The 17,260-nt window shown below is 42.0% G+C and overlaps 1 protein-coding gene and 1 long non-coding RNA gene across 2 annotated transcripts in view; one reads left to right on the forward strand and one right to left on the reverse strand.

Annotated features, from left to right (window-relative positions):
- LOC114676932 (uncharacterized) overlaps nucleotides 1-17,260 on the forward strand; it is a 191,235-nt gene that overhangs the window by 53,678 nt on the left and 120,297 nt on the right. The gene's annotated exons all lie outside the window — the stretch shown is intronic.
- On the reverse strand, nucleotides 99-12,516 carry POU6F2 (POU class 6 homeobox 2). The gene is made up of 3 exons (XM_028845856.2): nucleotides 12,429-12,516; nucleotides 4,458-4,626; nucleotides 99-1,010 (listed from the first exon to the last, which is right to left on the reverse strand). Exons 1-3 carry the CDS (start codon nucleotides 12,514-12,516, stop codon nucleotides 506-508), a joined length of 762 nt encoding a protein of 253 aa, XP_028701689.2. The 3' UTR covers nucleotides 99-505.

A 17,260-nucleotide genomic window follows, 5' to 3' on the forward strand; every position in this document is an offset into this window, starting at 1 on the left:
AATCAGCACTTAGTACCTGAAGGGGTGCAGTCCTTCCTCCAGGTGGCAGGCTTGTATTCGCTTTGAACAGATCAAAGTTTTTGTTTCTTCGTTGTTGGTTTTTGGTTTAGGTTTTTTTTTTTTCTTTTTCCTTAAAATGTGTTCACATTTTCATAATATACAGAAAAAAGTACGTGGTTATTTGGTTTGCTTTAAGTCCATTAAAAAACTGGGTTTGGGGGAGACGGGTGGGGGAAGGGAACTATCCTACCATATACACCTTCAGTGTGGTGTATTCCTTGTTTAAAAATTTTCAAAAAAATTTCTTGTTTCCTATTTGGAAAACCAACAGACATGTAGAAACCATTCTGTCCACTTGGTAGTTTTCTTAGTCTTTTACTTACAAGGGTGATGATGGCCGGGGCTATTTTTAAATTAAATTAAAAGTCATTGTTATTGTCGTGGAGTCCCAAGCGTGGAGTTTAGTTTCTGTGAATTTTGCTTCTGATTATGGGTGGGCATCTCTTTAGGAGTTTTCTTCCAGAGAGTCTGTTAAGGGCTCCAAAGGGACTGCCGTGGCCGGCTCGTGCTGTTTTAAGCGTTTAATTGTGTTCTTCAGGGCTTGCCTCTTATTGCAGAACCAAACTCTAACTACTTCTCGGTCATAGTTCAGCTTCTCAGCAATTTCGGTCATTTCCTGCCCAGAGGGGTGTGTGTTCTTCTCAAAGTGGGCATTGAGGATCTCAAGGGCCTGGGGTGTGAAGGAGGTGCGCCGCTTGCGCTTTTTGGATGGTTCACTCCCGATAAACTCGGTCAGGTTCTGCATACCTGCTCGATGGCGGGCCTCAGCCTCAGCCATCCACCGCTCAAGCACCGGCTTGATCTTCTGGGCACTTTTAGGGGTGATGTCCAGCTTTTCAAACCTGGCAGGATACAAAAGGCCAGGGTTCAGTTTGGCTGTCAGACTGCTAGCTATAGTGTTCTCTTGGGCTTCCTGTGGTAGGAAAAAGTGGCTTCTCAGGATGGTGTGTCTGGGGGGGAAAATTGAGAAAGAACAGTCTTACACTGAGTCCTCTGCCAGGGTGGGCCTCCTGCCTGCCTGCCTGACTGCCTGGCAGGGCGAATTCGCTGCAGGTTAATAGCCAGCTGCAAGGTAGCCAGCCCTGCCCAAGCCAGCGCCAACCCTCCCAGCGTGCTCCATGCCAGACCATGCAAACCACACAGGCACACAGACGGGGGTGAGGAGAAGCAGAGACAGCAGGATGCATGAGCTATCATAACAGGCACGCAAACAACTCACAGGCCTTTTCCCTATAAACTCTGAGATCTAAGCTTTTATTTAACAGTACCAGCTCCATTTCTCCAGTCCTCAGACTCCTGAAGGCAACTAGGAAGTGACATCAAAGATGACAGTTGTCACATTCTTTCATTTAAAATGATTCTTTACATGTTTTACATTTGGATTTCTTTAAATTTCCCCCACTGACTTGGTTATAAAAATGTTATTGCTATTATCATAGTCACTGATGGCCGCTGGGACTTTTTCATGGCTCTCTTTTTATCTCTCTTTTGTGTCTCATTTTGACTTCTCTCTCTTTTTCTCTCTCTGGGAACAAACAATTTTCACCATATGTAAGTTAACAACATGCCCTTTTTCCAGGTAAAACATAACCCACTGCTACTTTCCTGTTCTGGCTCAAACAGCTGGACACATTGTAATTACTATAAAACACCCCACCTCTGGGTGTGCTAAGACCACCTCCTGCCTTCCAAACACCATCCTGCGTAATGGTGTACTTTTGCACCAGGGCACCAAGCTGTGTTTAATGTGTGATATCTGCAAACTGTACTTGAATGATATCATTTTCTGTAAATGAGGTCTTCTATGTATCAACTGCCATCAGCAATTCTTTGCTACATTGACTTTAAAAAATATGAAGTGTCATGGACAAAATTATATAGAGTGTTTTAAGAAGTCGCCCTGGTACCAAACTCACACTCACTCTCAATGAGGTACCAAAGAAAGTAGGAATTCTTTAATTCATTTGTTTGTTTATTCTAAATCCAAATTCACAACTCTCTAGTATGACAGCTTTGGATACATAGAATTCTCCTCTCCCTTTTACAGTATCCCATGCTGTTGAAAAACTTCTGACTACAGAGTGCATCTTATTACAATGGTCTGTTCTCATAGAGCTAAACCGAGCCTGTGTTACTCAGAATATGTCTTGTAAGGATGCTTGCAAAAGTGCAGAAAAGGATAGGTTTTCTTTATGTGCCACAATCTTATTTTTGGCGGCATATTTTAGATCTCTTATAATGTGATAAGCAGCACAAACAGAATCAAATTTTAATGCAATTTCCATAGCATTCCCTTCCACATAGAATTCAAAGGTTATTTGTTTATTTTTGAAGAACCCAGCTTCCAGTACTGGTCAAGGAGGGAAGGAGTACATTTGCTTTCAATACAGAGTGAACTGATCATTTAATGTTATTTAATGAACTTGTCCTTTAAGGCAAGCTCCTCAAAAGCTCTCATTGTTGTGCTAATTTGCCACATACCACATTTTGCCATCGTTTGCCATAAAATCCCCAAAGCTTAAATATTTGATTGCGTGACAACAGGCTTTACAGTGTCAAGGCACCAGGGGACAGAGGTTGTGATAGGGCTGATCAGTGTATCGGTAATGCTTTTTTCTCTGTGCCTCTGATAAGGAGGGATTTAAAGCAGCTCCTAGGAGTCACTGCAGCTAATGAGGGACAAGCGATGCCTGAGTGTGCAGGCTCCAAAGCAGGTTCCTCAGCACCCTTTGAATTCACTTAAATTGTTCCAATATAAGATCTCGGTCTTTCTTTCTTTTCTTGATAAATAGCTCCTAAAACGATCTCACAGAAGTACTGGAAGCTAGAGAAAGGCCCAAAAGTCAAGGCATCAGACACGTTCTGTTATACTAGGAATTCCCAGTCTCCACATTTCAGCCACAGCTTTTTTGACCTCTCTCTGGGATAGACTTTAGAAATCAACATACTTGATTGGGAATGCCCAAGAAGTGCTAAGTGCATGAGTTAAACATGAGCTAGCACTTATATCAATAAAAGGAAATCACGTTTTAGGTCTAAAAATAAGCTAAACAGGAATTTAGCACCAATAGAAAATTGGCAACAACTAAGAAACCTGTGGCTGCTTTTATCCCAAGGCTGTCAAGATGAAACAAAATTAATGTTTCCCAACAGGGAGCAATGGTATTCATATCATGGATGCTGCTTGTTAGTGTTGATGCTTCTGTACATGTTGTTTGGAATAACATATACAAGCCTTGAAACAAATTTCCCAGCAGTAGTATCCTTGTATAGACTGAATAAAGGTTATTTTCTACAGGGAGGTATCTTATAAGAAAAAACAGTAGGGGAGGCCATAGAAGTGAGAGGATCCTATGGTGCTTTTTGTATTTAACAACAATCAATGGGTTTTATGGAAAATCATTGAGCAAAATGTGAGCTGCAAGCTACTACCCCATACTGATGTTATTTATAACCTTAGTCTTAAACTGCAGGAAAAGTACACTTCCGTCCTTTGGGGAATACATTAAAAGTATAAAGAGCAGATAAAAAGACAGCATTTCATGGATCACCAAGAACAAAATCCACTTAAATGAGTTTAGAGTTGTTTTCTTGGCTTTTCCTGATGGAGGAGGACTCATAAGGTATTGCCCAAGAGGAAAAAGCTCTTACCGAAGTGCCTTTGTTACCTCATGCATAAACATGGGATTAGTGCAACACACACATGCATGCACGGGGTCTGCTTCTGACCACTTAACCCGGATCAACTTGAACACAACCAAGGCCGGATTCTGTTATTCATTTACTTAATTTGGGGGAGATGAGCAAGGTTAGGCCAGATTTTCACTACCCTTTTCTGAGCCATTTAAAGCAGCCGCTTCTTCTTTTATTTTATTTTATTTTTCTTATAAACGTGCTTTTAAAGCTGTTTCTGGGAAGGCAAGTTAAAACCTTCAAGGTCACAAGATAGTTAATTTTTTTTTAAAATGTGTGTTTTCTTGGAAAATCCTGATAGCCATCTCTGGGCAGAAATAGCGAAGGCGTTAACACAAATTGGGAATGGCAGCTTTACAACATTTGCTCAGAATACCTATGTACGGACAAAGTCGGTGGCTCTCAGCTGCATAGGAGTGTGGGCCCAGGAGGAAGGCCCCTGACCCCGGGGTAGCGTATTTCCAATGAGACTGCCTTGGAAGTTCTTTGTGAGTTGACAGGAGTTATAAAGCCAGGACCCCCAAATTTGCTTCAGCAGCATCGTCTGCATCAAGATCACCAATCCCAACATATAGCTGCCCCCAAACTTTGTTCCCACTCTCTGCCCCTCCAGCTTTGCCCACCCGACGAAGAAAAGCTGAACTGCGAGGACAAATGAGGCCCAGGCCGGCCAGAAGAGGTGACAGCATGCAGGCGCGGGTTACCTGCAGATGGCTGACTGGCTGTACGCGGGCCCCTCTGTAGCACTGAGAGCCTGTCCCACCTGAGTCTGGGTCAGGCCAAGGGACAGGCGCCGGATTTTAAAAGCTTTGGCAAATTCTCGGATCTCCTCCAGATTAACCCCATCCACCTCACCCGCTGCCGTTTGAGGATCTGTGGAGATGTTTTTAAAAATAGGATCAATACGTCAACACGCAGCCGAGCAATATCTGTTTATTACGGTTTATAAGAAAGTGGCTCTCTTTAGCAGCAGAGCAGTGAGGAAACCAACCTCAGAGAATGTTCTCTTTGTCTCCCAGGTGAGACACCCAAGACTCCATCCTCAATTCATTACACCTCCACAAATCATCCTTCGAGATGTTTCTGTCCCAGACAAAGCCACAGCTTGTTCACACTGCCACTTCCCCAATGCCAGAGCATGTTCCTTAGGGCTTGACAAATAACAGCCAGCACTGGGAGGCACTTGCTATGGGGATGAGACTCCATTTTGCCCATAAATATGTTCAAATATTGTGCAAAAATATGAAAAGGGAAAGGTTTCCATTTGAAATGTTTTAATTAGCATATTTAATGCTAAAAATTGCTCTTGAAGAAAATAGCATTTTGTATTTTTCCTTCACCTGATCGCCAAAGCAGCCAGGCTAACAGCTAGGCTAACAGATGATAATGTTGCCTAATTTCTTAACGTTCACATTGGTCCCTCAGAAAAGCATGCTTATGAAACTGGGAGAATGATATTGTCTTTTTCCCCCCATAGCAGTTTACTGACACAGACGCCTTTGTCCCCTGAAAGGGCACATAATAAAAAATGCCTACCACAGGAAAGCTCCTTTGGTGCTGGATAACGCGGTCAATTTAGGACTTATCAAGGGAAATGACACAACAGCTGGAGAATGAAACTTTTCCCCCCCTGGCTACTGATCCCTGGATAAATGAAAGCATACACCAAGCTGGAGACAGCATGGGTTGGGGATGGTGGAAGATTTCAAAGTGCTACTCAATCCTGCCTGTAGCGAAGCCATTCTCCCTGTGAGCTGACTCTATTGTTCTTCACCTCATTCCTCAGATTTAGGTGAAAAGTTTTTCTCTTCCTTTTTCTGCACAATAACCCATCAATTTCAGTAAATTTGAGTACTTGTCCAAGGACTGTGGCTGAGTCTTACTCTTCTGGGCTGAGAACTATGGAAACGCTAGTTGTCGTGACACAAAACAAAAAATACCCCACAAAACCAGAACATTTTCATGCCAAACGCCCATTTTCAAGGACTTTTAAATAAAGATGCTAATATCTGTGGGGAGCTTGGAGCTTCAAGTACAGATTTTCTTATTACTGGGGAGGGATCTTCTCCAGCCTAAGGAAAATGGACTCTGTCAACAGAATCAGCAAAACAGGTATAGTTTGTCTTTTAATCGTCACATTAAAACAACAACAAAAAAAGTCCTGTAGAATGTCATTACTCATAATTTTGTTGTAGAAAGATTGAAAAGTGGTATAACTCCTGCAATCGGTCTAAGTATTTTTTAAAAGTAACTTCTGGGAGTCTGGAGTGGGGGGAGGGGCAATATCAAAAACAGTTCAGCCTCTATGGAGTTTACAGTCTATAGGGGACTGGCATACAATGCTAATGCGTAAGAAACAATTAGAGAAAAATATCAGGCAGAGTATAATCGAGAACTAATGGTATGACGTCCACACCGGGTGTGCAGAGACAGGAGAGAGGAGAGGAGGGAGGATTCATCTAGGTCTTCCCCAGTGGGCAGCTTTCAGAGAACGGAGGAGTCATATAGTCTGGTCAGCGGTGACAGCGTGCACACAGCCAGCAAGGCAGGGAGGAGCAAGGCACCGTAAGGTTTGTAGGGTGAAGCAGCAGTTCGTGCTAGAAGTGAATATTTCAGTGTAGCACAACGAGAATCTATGAGCATGGGCAGGGCAGGGGTGGGCAGTGACTATAAAACTGTTAAGATGAATAGAAATCCTGTTTTTTCTCCCAAAACTACTCCCAGAAGGCAGGCAATCCTCGGCTAACGAGATTTGTTTGGGTCGTCCCTAGTGGAGGCTGCGCTCTGGATCCCAAACCCCACGAGCACATCAGGCTGGAGCTGCTTCCGGGCTCGCTAAGGATTGTGGGAGCTCACTGCGGCAGTCACCGTCTCGAGCCGTTTTTCCTTTCCCCGTGAAAAAATTCCCTAGAGTAAAAGTTGCCCATGAGCAGCGTGCAAATAAAACCCAGCTTTCCTAGTGTTTATATTAAAAAAATTACTTGCTAACATGTAAACATTTATTTCTAAAGGAAAATCTTCATTTTCCAAATTCTTCTGAAATGTTAGAAGATTTCACTGCCCCGGATGTACATTTGCACTTGGTAATGTCCAGTAGGCTGCAGCTGATTCTGGGTGCTCCTTCAGCTCCTCCTCATGTTCACACCACCCAGCCTCCAACCTGCTCCTTGCTCAGCCCGTTTTGTGACCCTGCGTTTAACGCATGCGTTCCCAATGAGGCTGATGCTGGTTCTGAGGGGGAGGCAAGAAAAGTCTTAGTACAATGGCGTGGTCCCCCAAAGGGCCATAGTACATCAACAGAGCAGATGTGCAATATATCTGTGGTATTAAAATGTTATGGACGGGTGGGGTGGGGAGGAAGGAGGGCAATTAAAATTAACAAACAAACAAACAAAACACCTAAAAATGCTCCTTGCAGGGGGAGTGGGGTGATAATAAAACAATAGCTGAGAGCTGGGCGCGGTGGCTCACGCCTGTAATCCCAGCACTTTGGGAGGCCGAGGCGGGCAGATCAGGAGGTCAGGAGATCAAGACCATCCTGGCTAACACAGTGAAACCCTGTCTCTACTAAAAAATACAAAAAATTAGCCTGGCGTGGTGGCAGGTGCCTGTAGTCCCTGCTATTCGGGAGGCTGAGGCAGGAGAATGGCGTGAACTGGGGAGGCAGAGCTTGCAGTGAGCCGAGATCGTGTCACTGCACTCCAACCTGGGAAACAGCGAGACTCTGTCTCAAAAAAAAAAAAAAAAAAAAAAAAAAAGCTGAGAAACCCTGGTTTACAGAAGAGAGTCAGAATGGTACAGTGAGAGAGGGGTCTGGCCAGAGGGGAGAAGGGTTTGGCAGTCTTGCAAGGGTGTGAGCATGGAGGTTTGAAACTGAAAAAATGGAAAGCTGGAGACATTCCACGTAACAATATCACTTTTAGGACTGTGATTTTCTTAATTTGGCAGGTATAAGAGTCACCGGTTTGGGTCCAGGGATGTGCATTTTTAACAAGTAACATAAGCGATTCTGATGCAGGGGATCTGCTGACAACTACAGAAAGAAATCCTTCTTTGTGGCCCTGGCTCGACCAAGTCTGGGTGTGGTGCCCTCTGTGTGCCATTGTCTCTACTGATCCTTTACCATTATTCAGCAGGCTTCACTACACAAAAAACTTGCTGTCTTACCTGTATAGGACTGATGGGCCAGACAGGTCTGTTGAGCAGGAGCTCCGGAGCAGCCATCCCCCCTTGGCCCTTTCCTTACCCCACTCTCACTACATATGGCAAGTGGTCAAGATCTGGGAATCAGTGGGCTGGGAAAGTAAAATTTTTGCCTTTATTAGCCCCATCTCTAGATCAGCTAGATTCAGTTGAATTAACCAGTATGTGAGGGGCAGGTCTTTAATCTGGAAGGGTTTCCATGGTCTACTCCAGTCCCAGGGCCTGCGTTGCCACCAGACAGTGGCACAGGATTGGGCAGGTTTATGACTTGGGCTGACATTTTATGTAAATGTGTCCTCTCATCTTTCTTTTTTTTTTTTTTTTTTTTTTTTTTTGAGACGGAGTCTCACGCTGTTGCCCAGGCTGGAGTGCAGTGGCGCGATCTCGGCTCACTGCAAGCTCCGCCTCCTGGGTTCACGCCATTCTCCTGCCTCAGCCTCCTGAGTAGCTAGGACTACAGGCACCCGCCACCGCGCCCGGCTAATTTTTTGTATTTTTAGTAGAGACGGAGTTTCACTGTGGTCTCGATCTCCTGACCTTGTGATCCGCCCGCCTCGGCCTCCCAAAGTGCTGGGATTACAGGCTTGAGCCACCGCGCCCGGCCGATTTGTAGGATTGTTATGAGAGTAATATACATCTTTAAAGAAGCTTCTAAAGGTATGAATTAATTAATTAACTATATTATGTAAATAGCTGTCTGCTTTTTAGTGCTAGTCTCACAGCAAATAATGGGCATATTTACCACATATTTCTGAGAAATAGGAAGCCATTTGGGAGTTTGCAATGCAATTTGGGAGAACAGTCTTTTTGCAATATGGTGACCTCTTTGGGATGTAGAAAATGGCATGGATTGTGAATCAGGGTGTTTCACTGTGCTATATGCTATCGGCATGCAACTTTAAGTTCACTTTATAGCTTTGTTTTTTGCTGGAACTAACTATAAGTCATTTGCTGTCTAAGGATCAAGCTTAGGTGTTGAGAAAATGTATACTGGAAAAAAATCCAGCAAGCAATCAAAATCCTAAATCTACCTATTTCTAAACAGTGCACTGTAAATCTTAAACCTGATTGGGACATTTGTCAAGTCACTTGTTTGACTCTTCTTCTGACTTTCTAAAAACCCTGCTTATAAAAACTGTATCCACCTCTGATGATTATGGAGACTGAGCAAGGTTTAATACAAGGCAAGGTGCTAGAAATAAGTACTGTGCAGATTTTCTAATAAGTATGCATGTTTGGTAGTTCTGAGCCCAGACGTGCTGTCCTTTGCATATGAATATCTTGTATCATTACTAAGGTATTAACTCAACATTCTCTTGCTTGCAGTGGGCAAAACTTTTGTATGATCCACCTATTCTAGTTCATCTGGCATATGGCAGGTTAGCCAACACTAGGATGACAGTCTTTGACAATGACATGGAGGACTCATTGGTCATGGTTTTGACCAAAGTTTTGGTGATATTGTGATGTAATAAGATGTATATATATATACACAACACCTTGATCTTCATCCTTGGTTCCTGGCACAGAGCTCCTTAGACTCTTATAATTTCCTAACAAACAGGGGTGCTAGACTCTTATAATTTCCTAACAAACAGGGGTGCTTCTGTTCTAATATTTAGTCTTTGAGCCCACTTCCTGACACGGAGCTCCTAAATCCTTTGGAATGTCCTGGATGATAGGAGCATCTTTTGTTCTAATGAGGATTCTTAGGGGCTCCTGGATAGCTTCATGATAACGGCAGGTCATCAGAAAGACAAAGCCATGATTAGAAGCTTGAAGCTTTTAGCCCCACCTCGACTCTTTAGGGAGAGAAGAGGGGCTGGAGACTGAGTTAATAATCAATCATGTCTACATGATGCAGCTGCCACAAAAATCACTAAGGTATGGAATTCAGAGAGCTTCCAAGTTGGTGAAAACATCCACATTCTGAGAGACTGGTGCACTCCAACTCTACAGGGGCAGAAATTCCTGCATTTGGAATCCTTCCAGACCTCGCCCTGTGTACCTCTTCATCTAGCTGTTCATATGTATTTTTTATCGTATCCTTTATAGTAAACCAGTAGATGTGAATTTCTCTGCATCCTGTGAGCCATCATAGCAAATTATGGAACCAGAGGGTTATGATCCATGTACTATTCATTCTGTAGTTGGGTTTTGAGACAGAAGGGAATTAACTAAACAACATGCTCAAAATTTGTGGCAACTCTAAGTCCAGCAATGGGTTAGGGCATAATGCGACCCTAGTGGTACTGTTAGACCCTCTTGGCCTGCAGAGACAACTGTGGAGCTAGCTTGGTGTCATTCAAGCTCTGCATAAGGGTTTGAAGTTTCCGGCTTCAATTGCATGTGGTAAAAGAGTCTCTCTTTCCCAAGTCTATATATTTTATACCAAGGATATGTAATATGGTTCACTCATCATAAACCTAGAACTTATATGTCCCACTGGCTACTGTGCAGTGGAAGTTCCATCTGGCCCATTAAAGTATCTCTGTTACTGATTTCTGAAAAAGGCTAATCCTTCACTGCCCAGCTGTGACAAGGGACTAGAGAGAACCTAGTTCCATCCATCTGACTGTCTGCTATCCACTCATTCATCTTTCTGTCCATCTTACACATATTAACTATTTACCTTGTGTGAAACATTGTATTAGTAGGAGGTTGTTTGTACTTCTTTTTCATATTTAACTTATTTCTTCTCTGTAAAATGCTAAACTTTGGTTCCTTTTCTTTCAGGACCAAAGCTTAACAGCCTATCCTAAATTTATGACCTTGCTGCCATTTAGAAATGGAGTATTTTGCAAAAACTTATACAGAATATTGAAGTGTAACAAAGTTTGACTCTTTTCCCTAGGATTTTTTTTTTTAATTAGGGGAAATCTGACTATAATTAAATTTGCTTTATCCTTAACTTTATGCAAGTCAGACTAGAGTTTCTGGAGAGGGTTGTATATCTAAACAACCTAAAATACAGTTGATGGAAAATGCATATGTATCCTGAAACTCTGGTGTTGACCCATCTTTAAGATCAACAGCATCCAGGTTAGTCTGGTGAAGTACCCGGGCATTTTTTCTTTTTTTGAGATGGAGTTTTGCTCTTGTTGCCCAGGCCGGAGTACAATGGCATGATCTCGGCTCACTGCAACCTCCACCTCCTGGATTCAAGTGATTCTCTTGTCTCAGTGTCCCAAGTAGCTGGGATTGCAGGTGCATGCCACCATGCCCGGCTAATTTTTGTATTTGTAGTAGAAACCCAGTTTCATCATATTGGTCAGGCTGGTCTTGAACTCCTAACCTCACATGATCTGCCCGCCTTGGCCTCCCAAAGTGCTAGGGTTATAGGCATGAGCCACTGTGCCCGGCCTACCCAGGCATTTTAACATCTTTCCATAATGCCTCATTCCGTTTTCTTCCCTACCCACAAGCATCTTTCTTGCCTGAATTATCAGTATAATTGAATAGAGACATACATCTATGTAATTATTTTTCTTTTTTGAGGAGAATTACTTGTCGGGGAGGTCATGGCAACCCTCCATTTTGCTTTAAGATTTGCCCCATGATATATAAGATCCTACTGTTCCTGTTATAACAGGTCATTCATGACACTTGACCAAACACAGATCCTCACATGTCCTCATTTTATGGCACAGATGCCTATGCAGGCGTCCATAGCTGCTGGATTTTTGGTCCCTGGTGAATTGCAATCTATGCACATGTTCCACAGTTTTATAGATAAGTAAAAACTACATTAACGGTGACTGACATTAAATCAGACCATTATCCCATCCATCTTAACATGCTGTTATTTGCATGTGATAAATATACTACCTATCCCTAGGGCCAAATACCATTCTAATAACTATATATATACATATATAGGCTATTTAGGGAGGCAGACTTGCAGGCTTATCCTATTTTATGAATGGTTGTTCAGAGATTTCTCATCTGATTCTGGCCCATGCAGCTTCCCCCACATGCCACTTGAGGTGGCTTATTGTACGCACACACCCACCCGCCCACAGGCTTGCTCTCTTTTATTTCCTCTGACACCTACAAATAGAATGGCAGGGGACTTCAAACACACGGAAAAGCAGCTTGACCTGCCAACTGAGTGCCTGTTGTTGGTTATTTCAGTTGTGAGCTATGTGGCTCATGCCCTGAAAGCTGATCAGTTGCTACCTTCTGAAGTGGCAGGACTGACTCAGCACATCAGCAACCACTTAAGATGGAACCCGGTCCTTGATAGCCACTAATCCGGGGAGTGTGCTTTGGGGGCCTGCTTCCCTAAGGAACCATCTGGTCCTGGGGACGGACTTCATCTCAGTATTGACCTAGCAGTGCCAGGAAATTCCTCTGCAGCGTTGAGAGAAAGAGAGAGCAAGAGAGAGTGAGAGAGAGACAAGAAGGAAGACATTGCAAATAGGCAACAAGAAGGCCACCGTGATTTAAACCGAGCCAGAAAGGATACTTACTGCTGACTAACTGGCCCACGCTCAAAGCTGAAGAAGAGGAGGATGAGGAGGAAGAAGAGGAAGCCTGCCGGACGGGACTTTGAGACATGGTTGCTTGGCTGTGAGCCAGGTGCAGAAGGTTGCCTTGGGAGGCTGCTTGACCCACTGACGTCTGGGAGGGTTGGTGGAGCTACATGAGGGGATGTAAAAAAAAAATACACAAATGAATGAAAAATTAGGGGGAAAATGCCTGGGAACAGAAGTTTCATCTGGGGCTGAATCATTTTATTTCCAAGAATATATACTTCTCAGGAAGAGTGCACATCCTACACAGCAGGCAGGCATTTTTTTTTTTTTTTTTTTTTGTAGAGCACATATTGCCACTTGCTTGACAGGCATTTTATTAGTAATTCTAAATATATTATTAGTTCCCTACTTGGCTTGTTAGAGCACCCAATTTTCTACATTTCTCGACCCTGGCATGTGGCTGGACCTTTCTGTCTATTCATACAATTACAGCACACTTGACAGGCTTCTCAAATAAGTATAGATAAAATATAACACCATCAACTCAGACTGGGAAAGTAAAACTTAAAGGTGTGGCTGTGCCCCACCATTTTATCCTATGTAACTGGTATTTTTAGAAAAGTTCCAATGTAGGCTGAGTGTGTGTGGGAACTTCCTCCTCTTACAGACTCTAGAGTCTGGATGGGTTTCCGTGGAGTTGATAAAATGCTCTCTGATATCCTAAGGAAAATTCAGAGAGAAGATGGGGAGTCAGGACAAAAATTTCCAGTGGGATTTCTAGCTCTCAGTTGTGACTTTCTTACTCTGTGCCAGTCACTGTATTAAAGACATTGACTAATTTTCCTATCAGCCTGTGGTGTGAGTACTATTTCCAACCCTCTCTCACAAACGGGGAAGCCGAGGCACAGAGAAGCTAAAGGATTTTATAGGTTCAGCCAGCAAGTGCAGAGGAGCTGGTCTCTGGACACATGAAGTCTGACCCTGGGACCCGGGCTCTTGGTCATGATGCCACAGGAAGAATTAATTTAATTTTAAAAATTGTGTGTGTGGTAAGGAAGGCTGTCTTTATATACATTTATTCATGATTCCTCTACAGGTTATCAAAGGACTGTTGTTCTGAGAGGTGAGAGGAGCTCAGCTGAGGAGAGAAAGGAGAGAGGGAAGGGAAATGCTTGCAGGTTCTAGGTCTACTTGGAGGCCCAGGAGGGATGTCTCTCCATCTTTTTTTTTTTTTTCTCCTGGAAAGCTGCCATAAGGGCAGGCCAGGACCCCAAGCAGGTAGACAACGAGCCTCAGCATTAGCCACCTTTGTTGATTGGATGTAGCATATTTTGGTTTGCAAAGTGCTTTCATATCCATCGTCATTCTCACAGAGGTGCAGCAAGGCTTTTGTAACAAGGAATCAGCCTGTGAGTAGAATTAGGTCAGGACCTGACCTTTGGTGGGAGAGTGAGCTACCCCCCAAACAGGCACCAATCTGAGAAGATCTACCACCTTGTTAGCACCTAAGAGCCAGCCTGAGGTGTTTCAACTTCATATTTGTCACTGCTTTCCCAGTGTGTGTGTGTTCATTTTTTCATTCAACTTTATTGAGATGTAATTTACACATAATAAAATAAATCCATTTTAAACACAGAGTTTGATGAGTTTTGTCAAATGTGTACACATGTGAAACCACCACCACAATCAAGTTATAGAACCTTCTAATCATTCCACAATGCTCCCTCCTCTCCTTTGTCATCAATTTCCCCTCAACTCCCTGCCCTAGACAGCCACTACCCTGATTTCTGTAACTCTGGATTCATTTGTCTGAGTCCGGAAATGGAATCATACAGTACGTACTCTTTTTGTATCTGGCTTCTTTTGCTTGGCATACTGTTTTCGAGATTCATTTATTTTGTTGCATGCCTTGGTAGTTCAGTTTTTTTTTTTTTTATTGCTGAATAGTATTCCCTTCCATACATATATGAATATGGTATATTGTTTATGAATTCACCTGTTGGTGGGTATTTGGGTTGTTTCCAGTTTGGGGCCATGACGAATAAAGGTGTTATATAAACATTAATGAACAAGGTTGTGTGTCTACTTGTGTTTTTGTTTCTCTTATGTAAATACCTAGGAGTGGAACTGCTGGATCATACTGTAAATGCATGTTTAACTTTCTTAGAACCTCCCAAACTGATTTCCAAAGTGGTTATACCATTTTATGTTCCCACCAGCAATGTATGAGAATTCCAGTTGCTCCACATTCTCCCTAACACTTAGGATCATCATGCTTTCTAATTCCCTAAAGTGTTTTTATCAAATTAATATTTTTCCTTCAAACAATTGTTAGTTAGGGGCTACTCCGCAAATGTTCTTAAGGAGCTCTTTTCCCTTCTGGTCCCCTGTGGCAATAATAATGGCTCCCCGACTCACATGGTATTCCTATGCAGCAGATGTGCCTGGCAGGATTACATGAAGTAAATAACCAGCCTATGTGGCTGCTGAACATTAGAATCCAGGCTCCCATCCCACAGTGCAGGGATCTTCCCAGGAAACCACTTCGTGCCTCCTACAGAATTGCCTGCAGTTACATTTCAAGTGAACAGCTGTATTGTTACTCAGCTATGCAAAGTAGAGGCTAGATTACAAACCAAAGACAGTTACAATTGACATGGGATCCCAAATTAATATGCATCAAGCATCTGCCAAAGATAATTAGCCAAACTGCTGAGCACATAATCAACAATTGAATCCAGTAAATTTTATACTGTAGGGACACACATTAAAGATTAAATCTATTTTTAATTTGCTTAATAAAATGTGATAGATATTTGCATGTCAATCTACCCCCATAACCTATTGAGTTGTCCTTCTAAATACTGTTACTTGGCAAAAGCTTTTTACAGTTTTGAGTTACTAAATCGTGAGACTGTCTTCAGTTTTACCATTGCATCAATGTTTTATTGGCCCTGGGTGTGGTAAAGAACCATCAAGGAACTGGAAAAGACACCAATTTAAATATTTCTTTCTCAGACACAACACAGTAAAGAAAAAATTACTAGGCTGCAATCTTGCTTAAGAGTCACTAGAGCAAGCTGGGGCTTATGCATTAAGCTAGGCAAGAGAAGAAATTTGAGATGAAAAGAAAATAATTATTTTAAGAACTTGTTCCATGTCCATACAGTCAAAAGGAGAGTCAAAAGGAATCTAAGATGTCTAAGAATCTAAGAAAGATATTTTTCTTCCAAAGTAAATAATCATTTCTTTTAGGACACTGGGGTCCTGCTTACCTCTATAGTTCAACCAGATAGTTCACAAAAACCAACACAAATTCTGCAAATTTCTTACTTGTCAAGGATCAAGAAGATTATATAAGCAGTGGCATCTTAATGGAGCCCATAGATTTCATTCCAATTGCCAGTGTAAATGTGTATCTGTTAATTCTAGAATCATTTGCAAGCTCAGATAGAATAACCTATTGTACATGTCAAAATCAGCCCAGAGACCGACCTCTCGCCTTCATAACGTCTTTCCTTAGAAAAACAGGACTTCAGAGGTACCACTTATGTGACCTTCCATCTCTAAAACTGTAATTCTTTCAGGTAAACTATGAAATATACCACTATGTCACTGGAATTCTTAGTTTAATGTTTTTGGTGTATTAATCTTTAGAAATTTTATGCTTAAAATATATTTATCAAATAAGAAAAGACAAAGCAGAGATTTAAGCTAGTTTATGAAACAGCTCTGGGGTTCAATATAAAAAATTATGTTAAATAAGCAGCATTAGGAATATGTTACTTAATTTGATTTAATTATGTTGTTGTTTTGGATACTGACTTGACTGTAAAAATCGTGTATACTTGTATTGCATAACTATTGGCAAAAGAAATAGACACTTAAATACTAGGACATAACTGGACACAAAAATTGGAATAGTTTACCAAAAGAAAATGCAGGGAGTTAGGGAACAATCAGAAGCAGAAGAAAAAGTTTCTTTTCCTTCCTGGAGGGAAAGGGAAACTTAGATGCTTCTATAAAGGCCGATGTTTTATTACATTGTCTTATTTTTGAAAGGCCAAATATATGGGTAATGTTTACTGGATGGTTCCTACCTGTTTTTGTATCTATTATTTAAAATCCTGGCAATAGTCCTCCTTTTTAGGTATTGGTGATACCATTACAGAAGAGGAAACAGAGACTTAAAAAGATGAAATGACTTACTTGGGATTACACAGCTGGTACAAGTAAGCTTTGAATCCAGGTAAGTCTGACTCAAGAGCCAGCACTCCTTCCACTATGCCCCGCTGCCTCTCAACTCCCCGATCATTGGAGATGAGCAGTTACAGGTCAGGGAAACAGCAGGGAGCTCTAGCTGGGAAGTGTGGGACCAAATGAGGTATGTTCAAACTGATAGATCACGGTGAGCTACACTTTCAAGTTGATCAGCCATAGTGTAGATCATCATGATCTATCAATGTGGTTTTTTTTTCCTAATGTAAAATTTCAAATATTTTTCTGGTTTAAGAATTATTGCCTGCAGTTCCCTATTTAAAATGTCATATTTGAAAGAAAACATGGTTCTCTCAGGTGGCTAGAAGATTATCCAAAAATAATGTTATGATTTTAGTGCAGTCTGGGGACACATCTCAGATGCAGTTGCCTACAGATTGTTCTTTGCTTCATATAATTAATTCTGGTTATCTGTACTACCCCCAAACTTACTCTTCTCAGTATTGTATCCTGTTTATATGATCATATTTTCTGTTTATTCACCATACTGTTAGTAGACTGCCTAAAGGAGCTTGAGTTTCTGTCCGTCTAAGTTTGCGTAATCACTT

Source organism: Macaca mulatta, chromosome 3 (assembly GCF_049350105.2).
Source record: "Macaca mulatta isolate MMU2019108-1 chromosome 3, T2T-MMU8v2.0, whole genome shotgun sequence".
NCBI lineage: Eukaryota > Metazoa > Chordata > Mammalia > Primates > Cercopithecidae > Macaca > Macaca mulatta.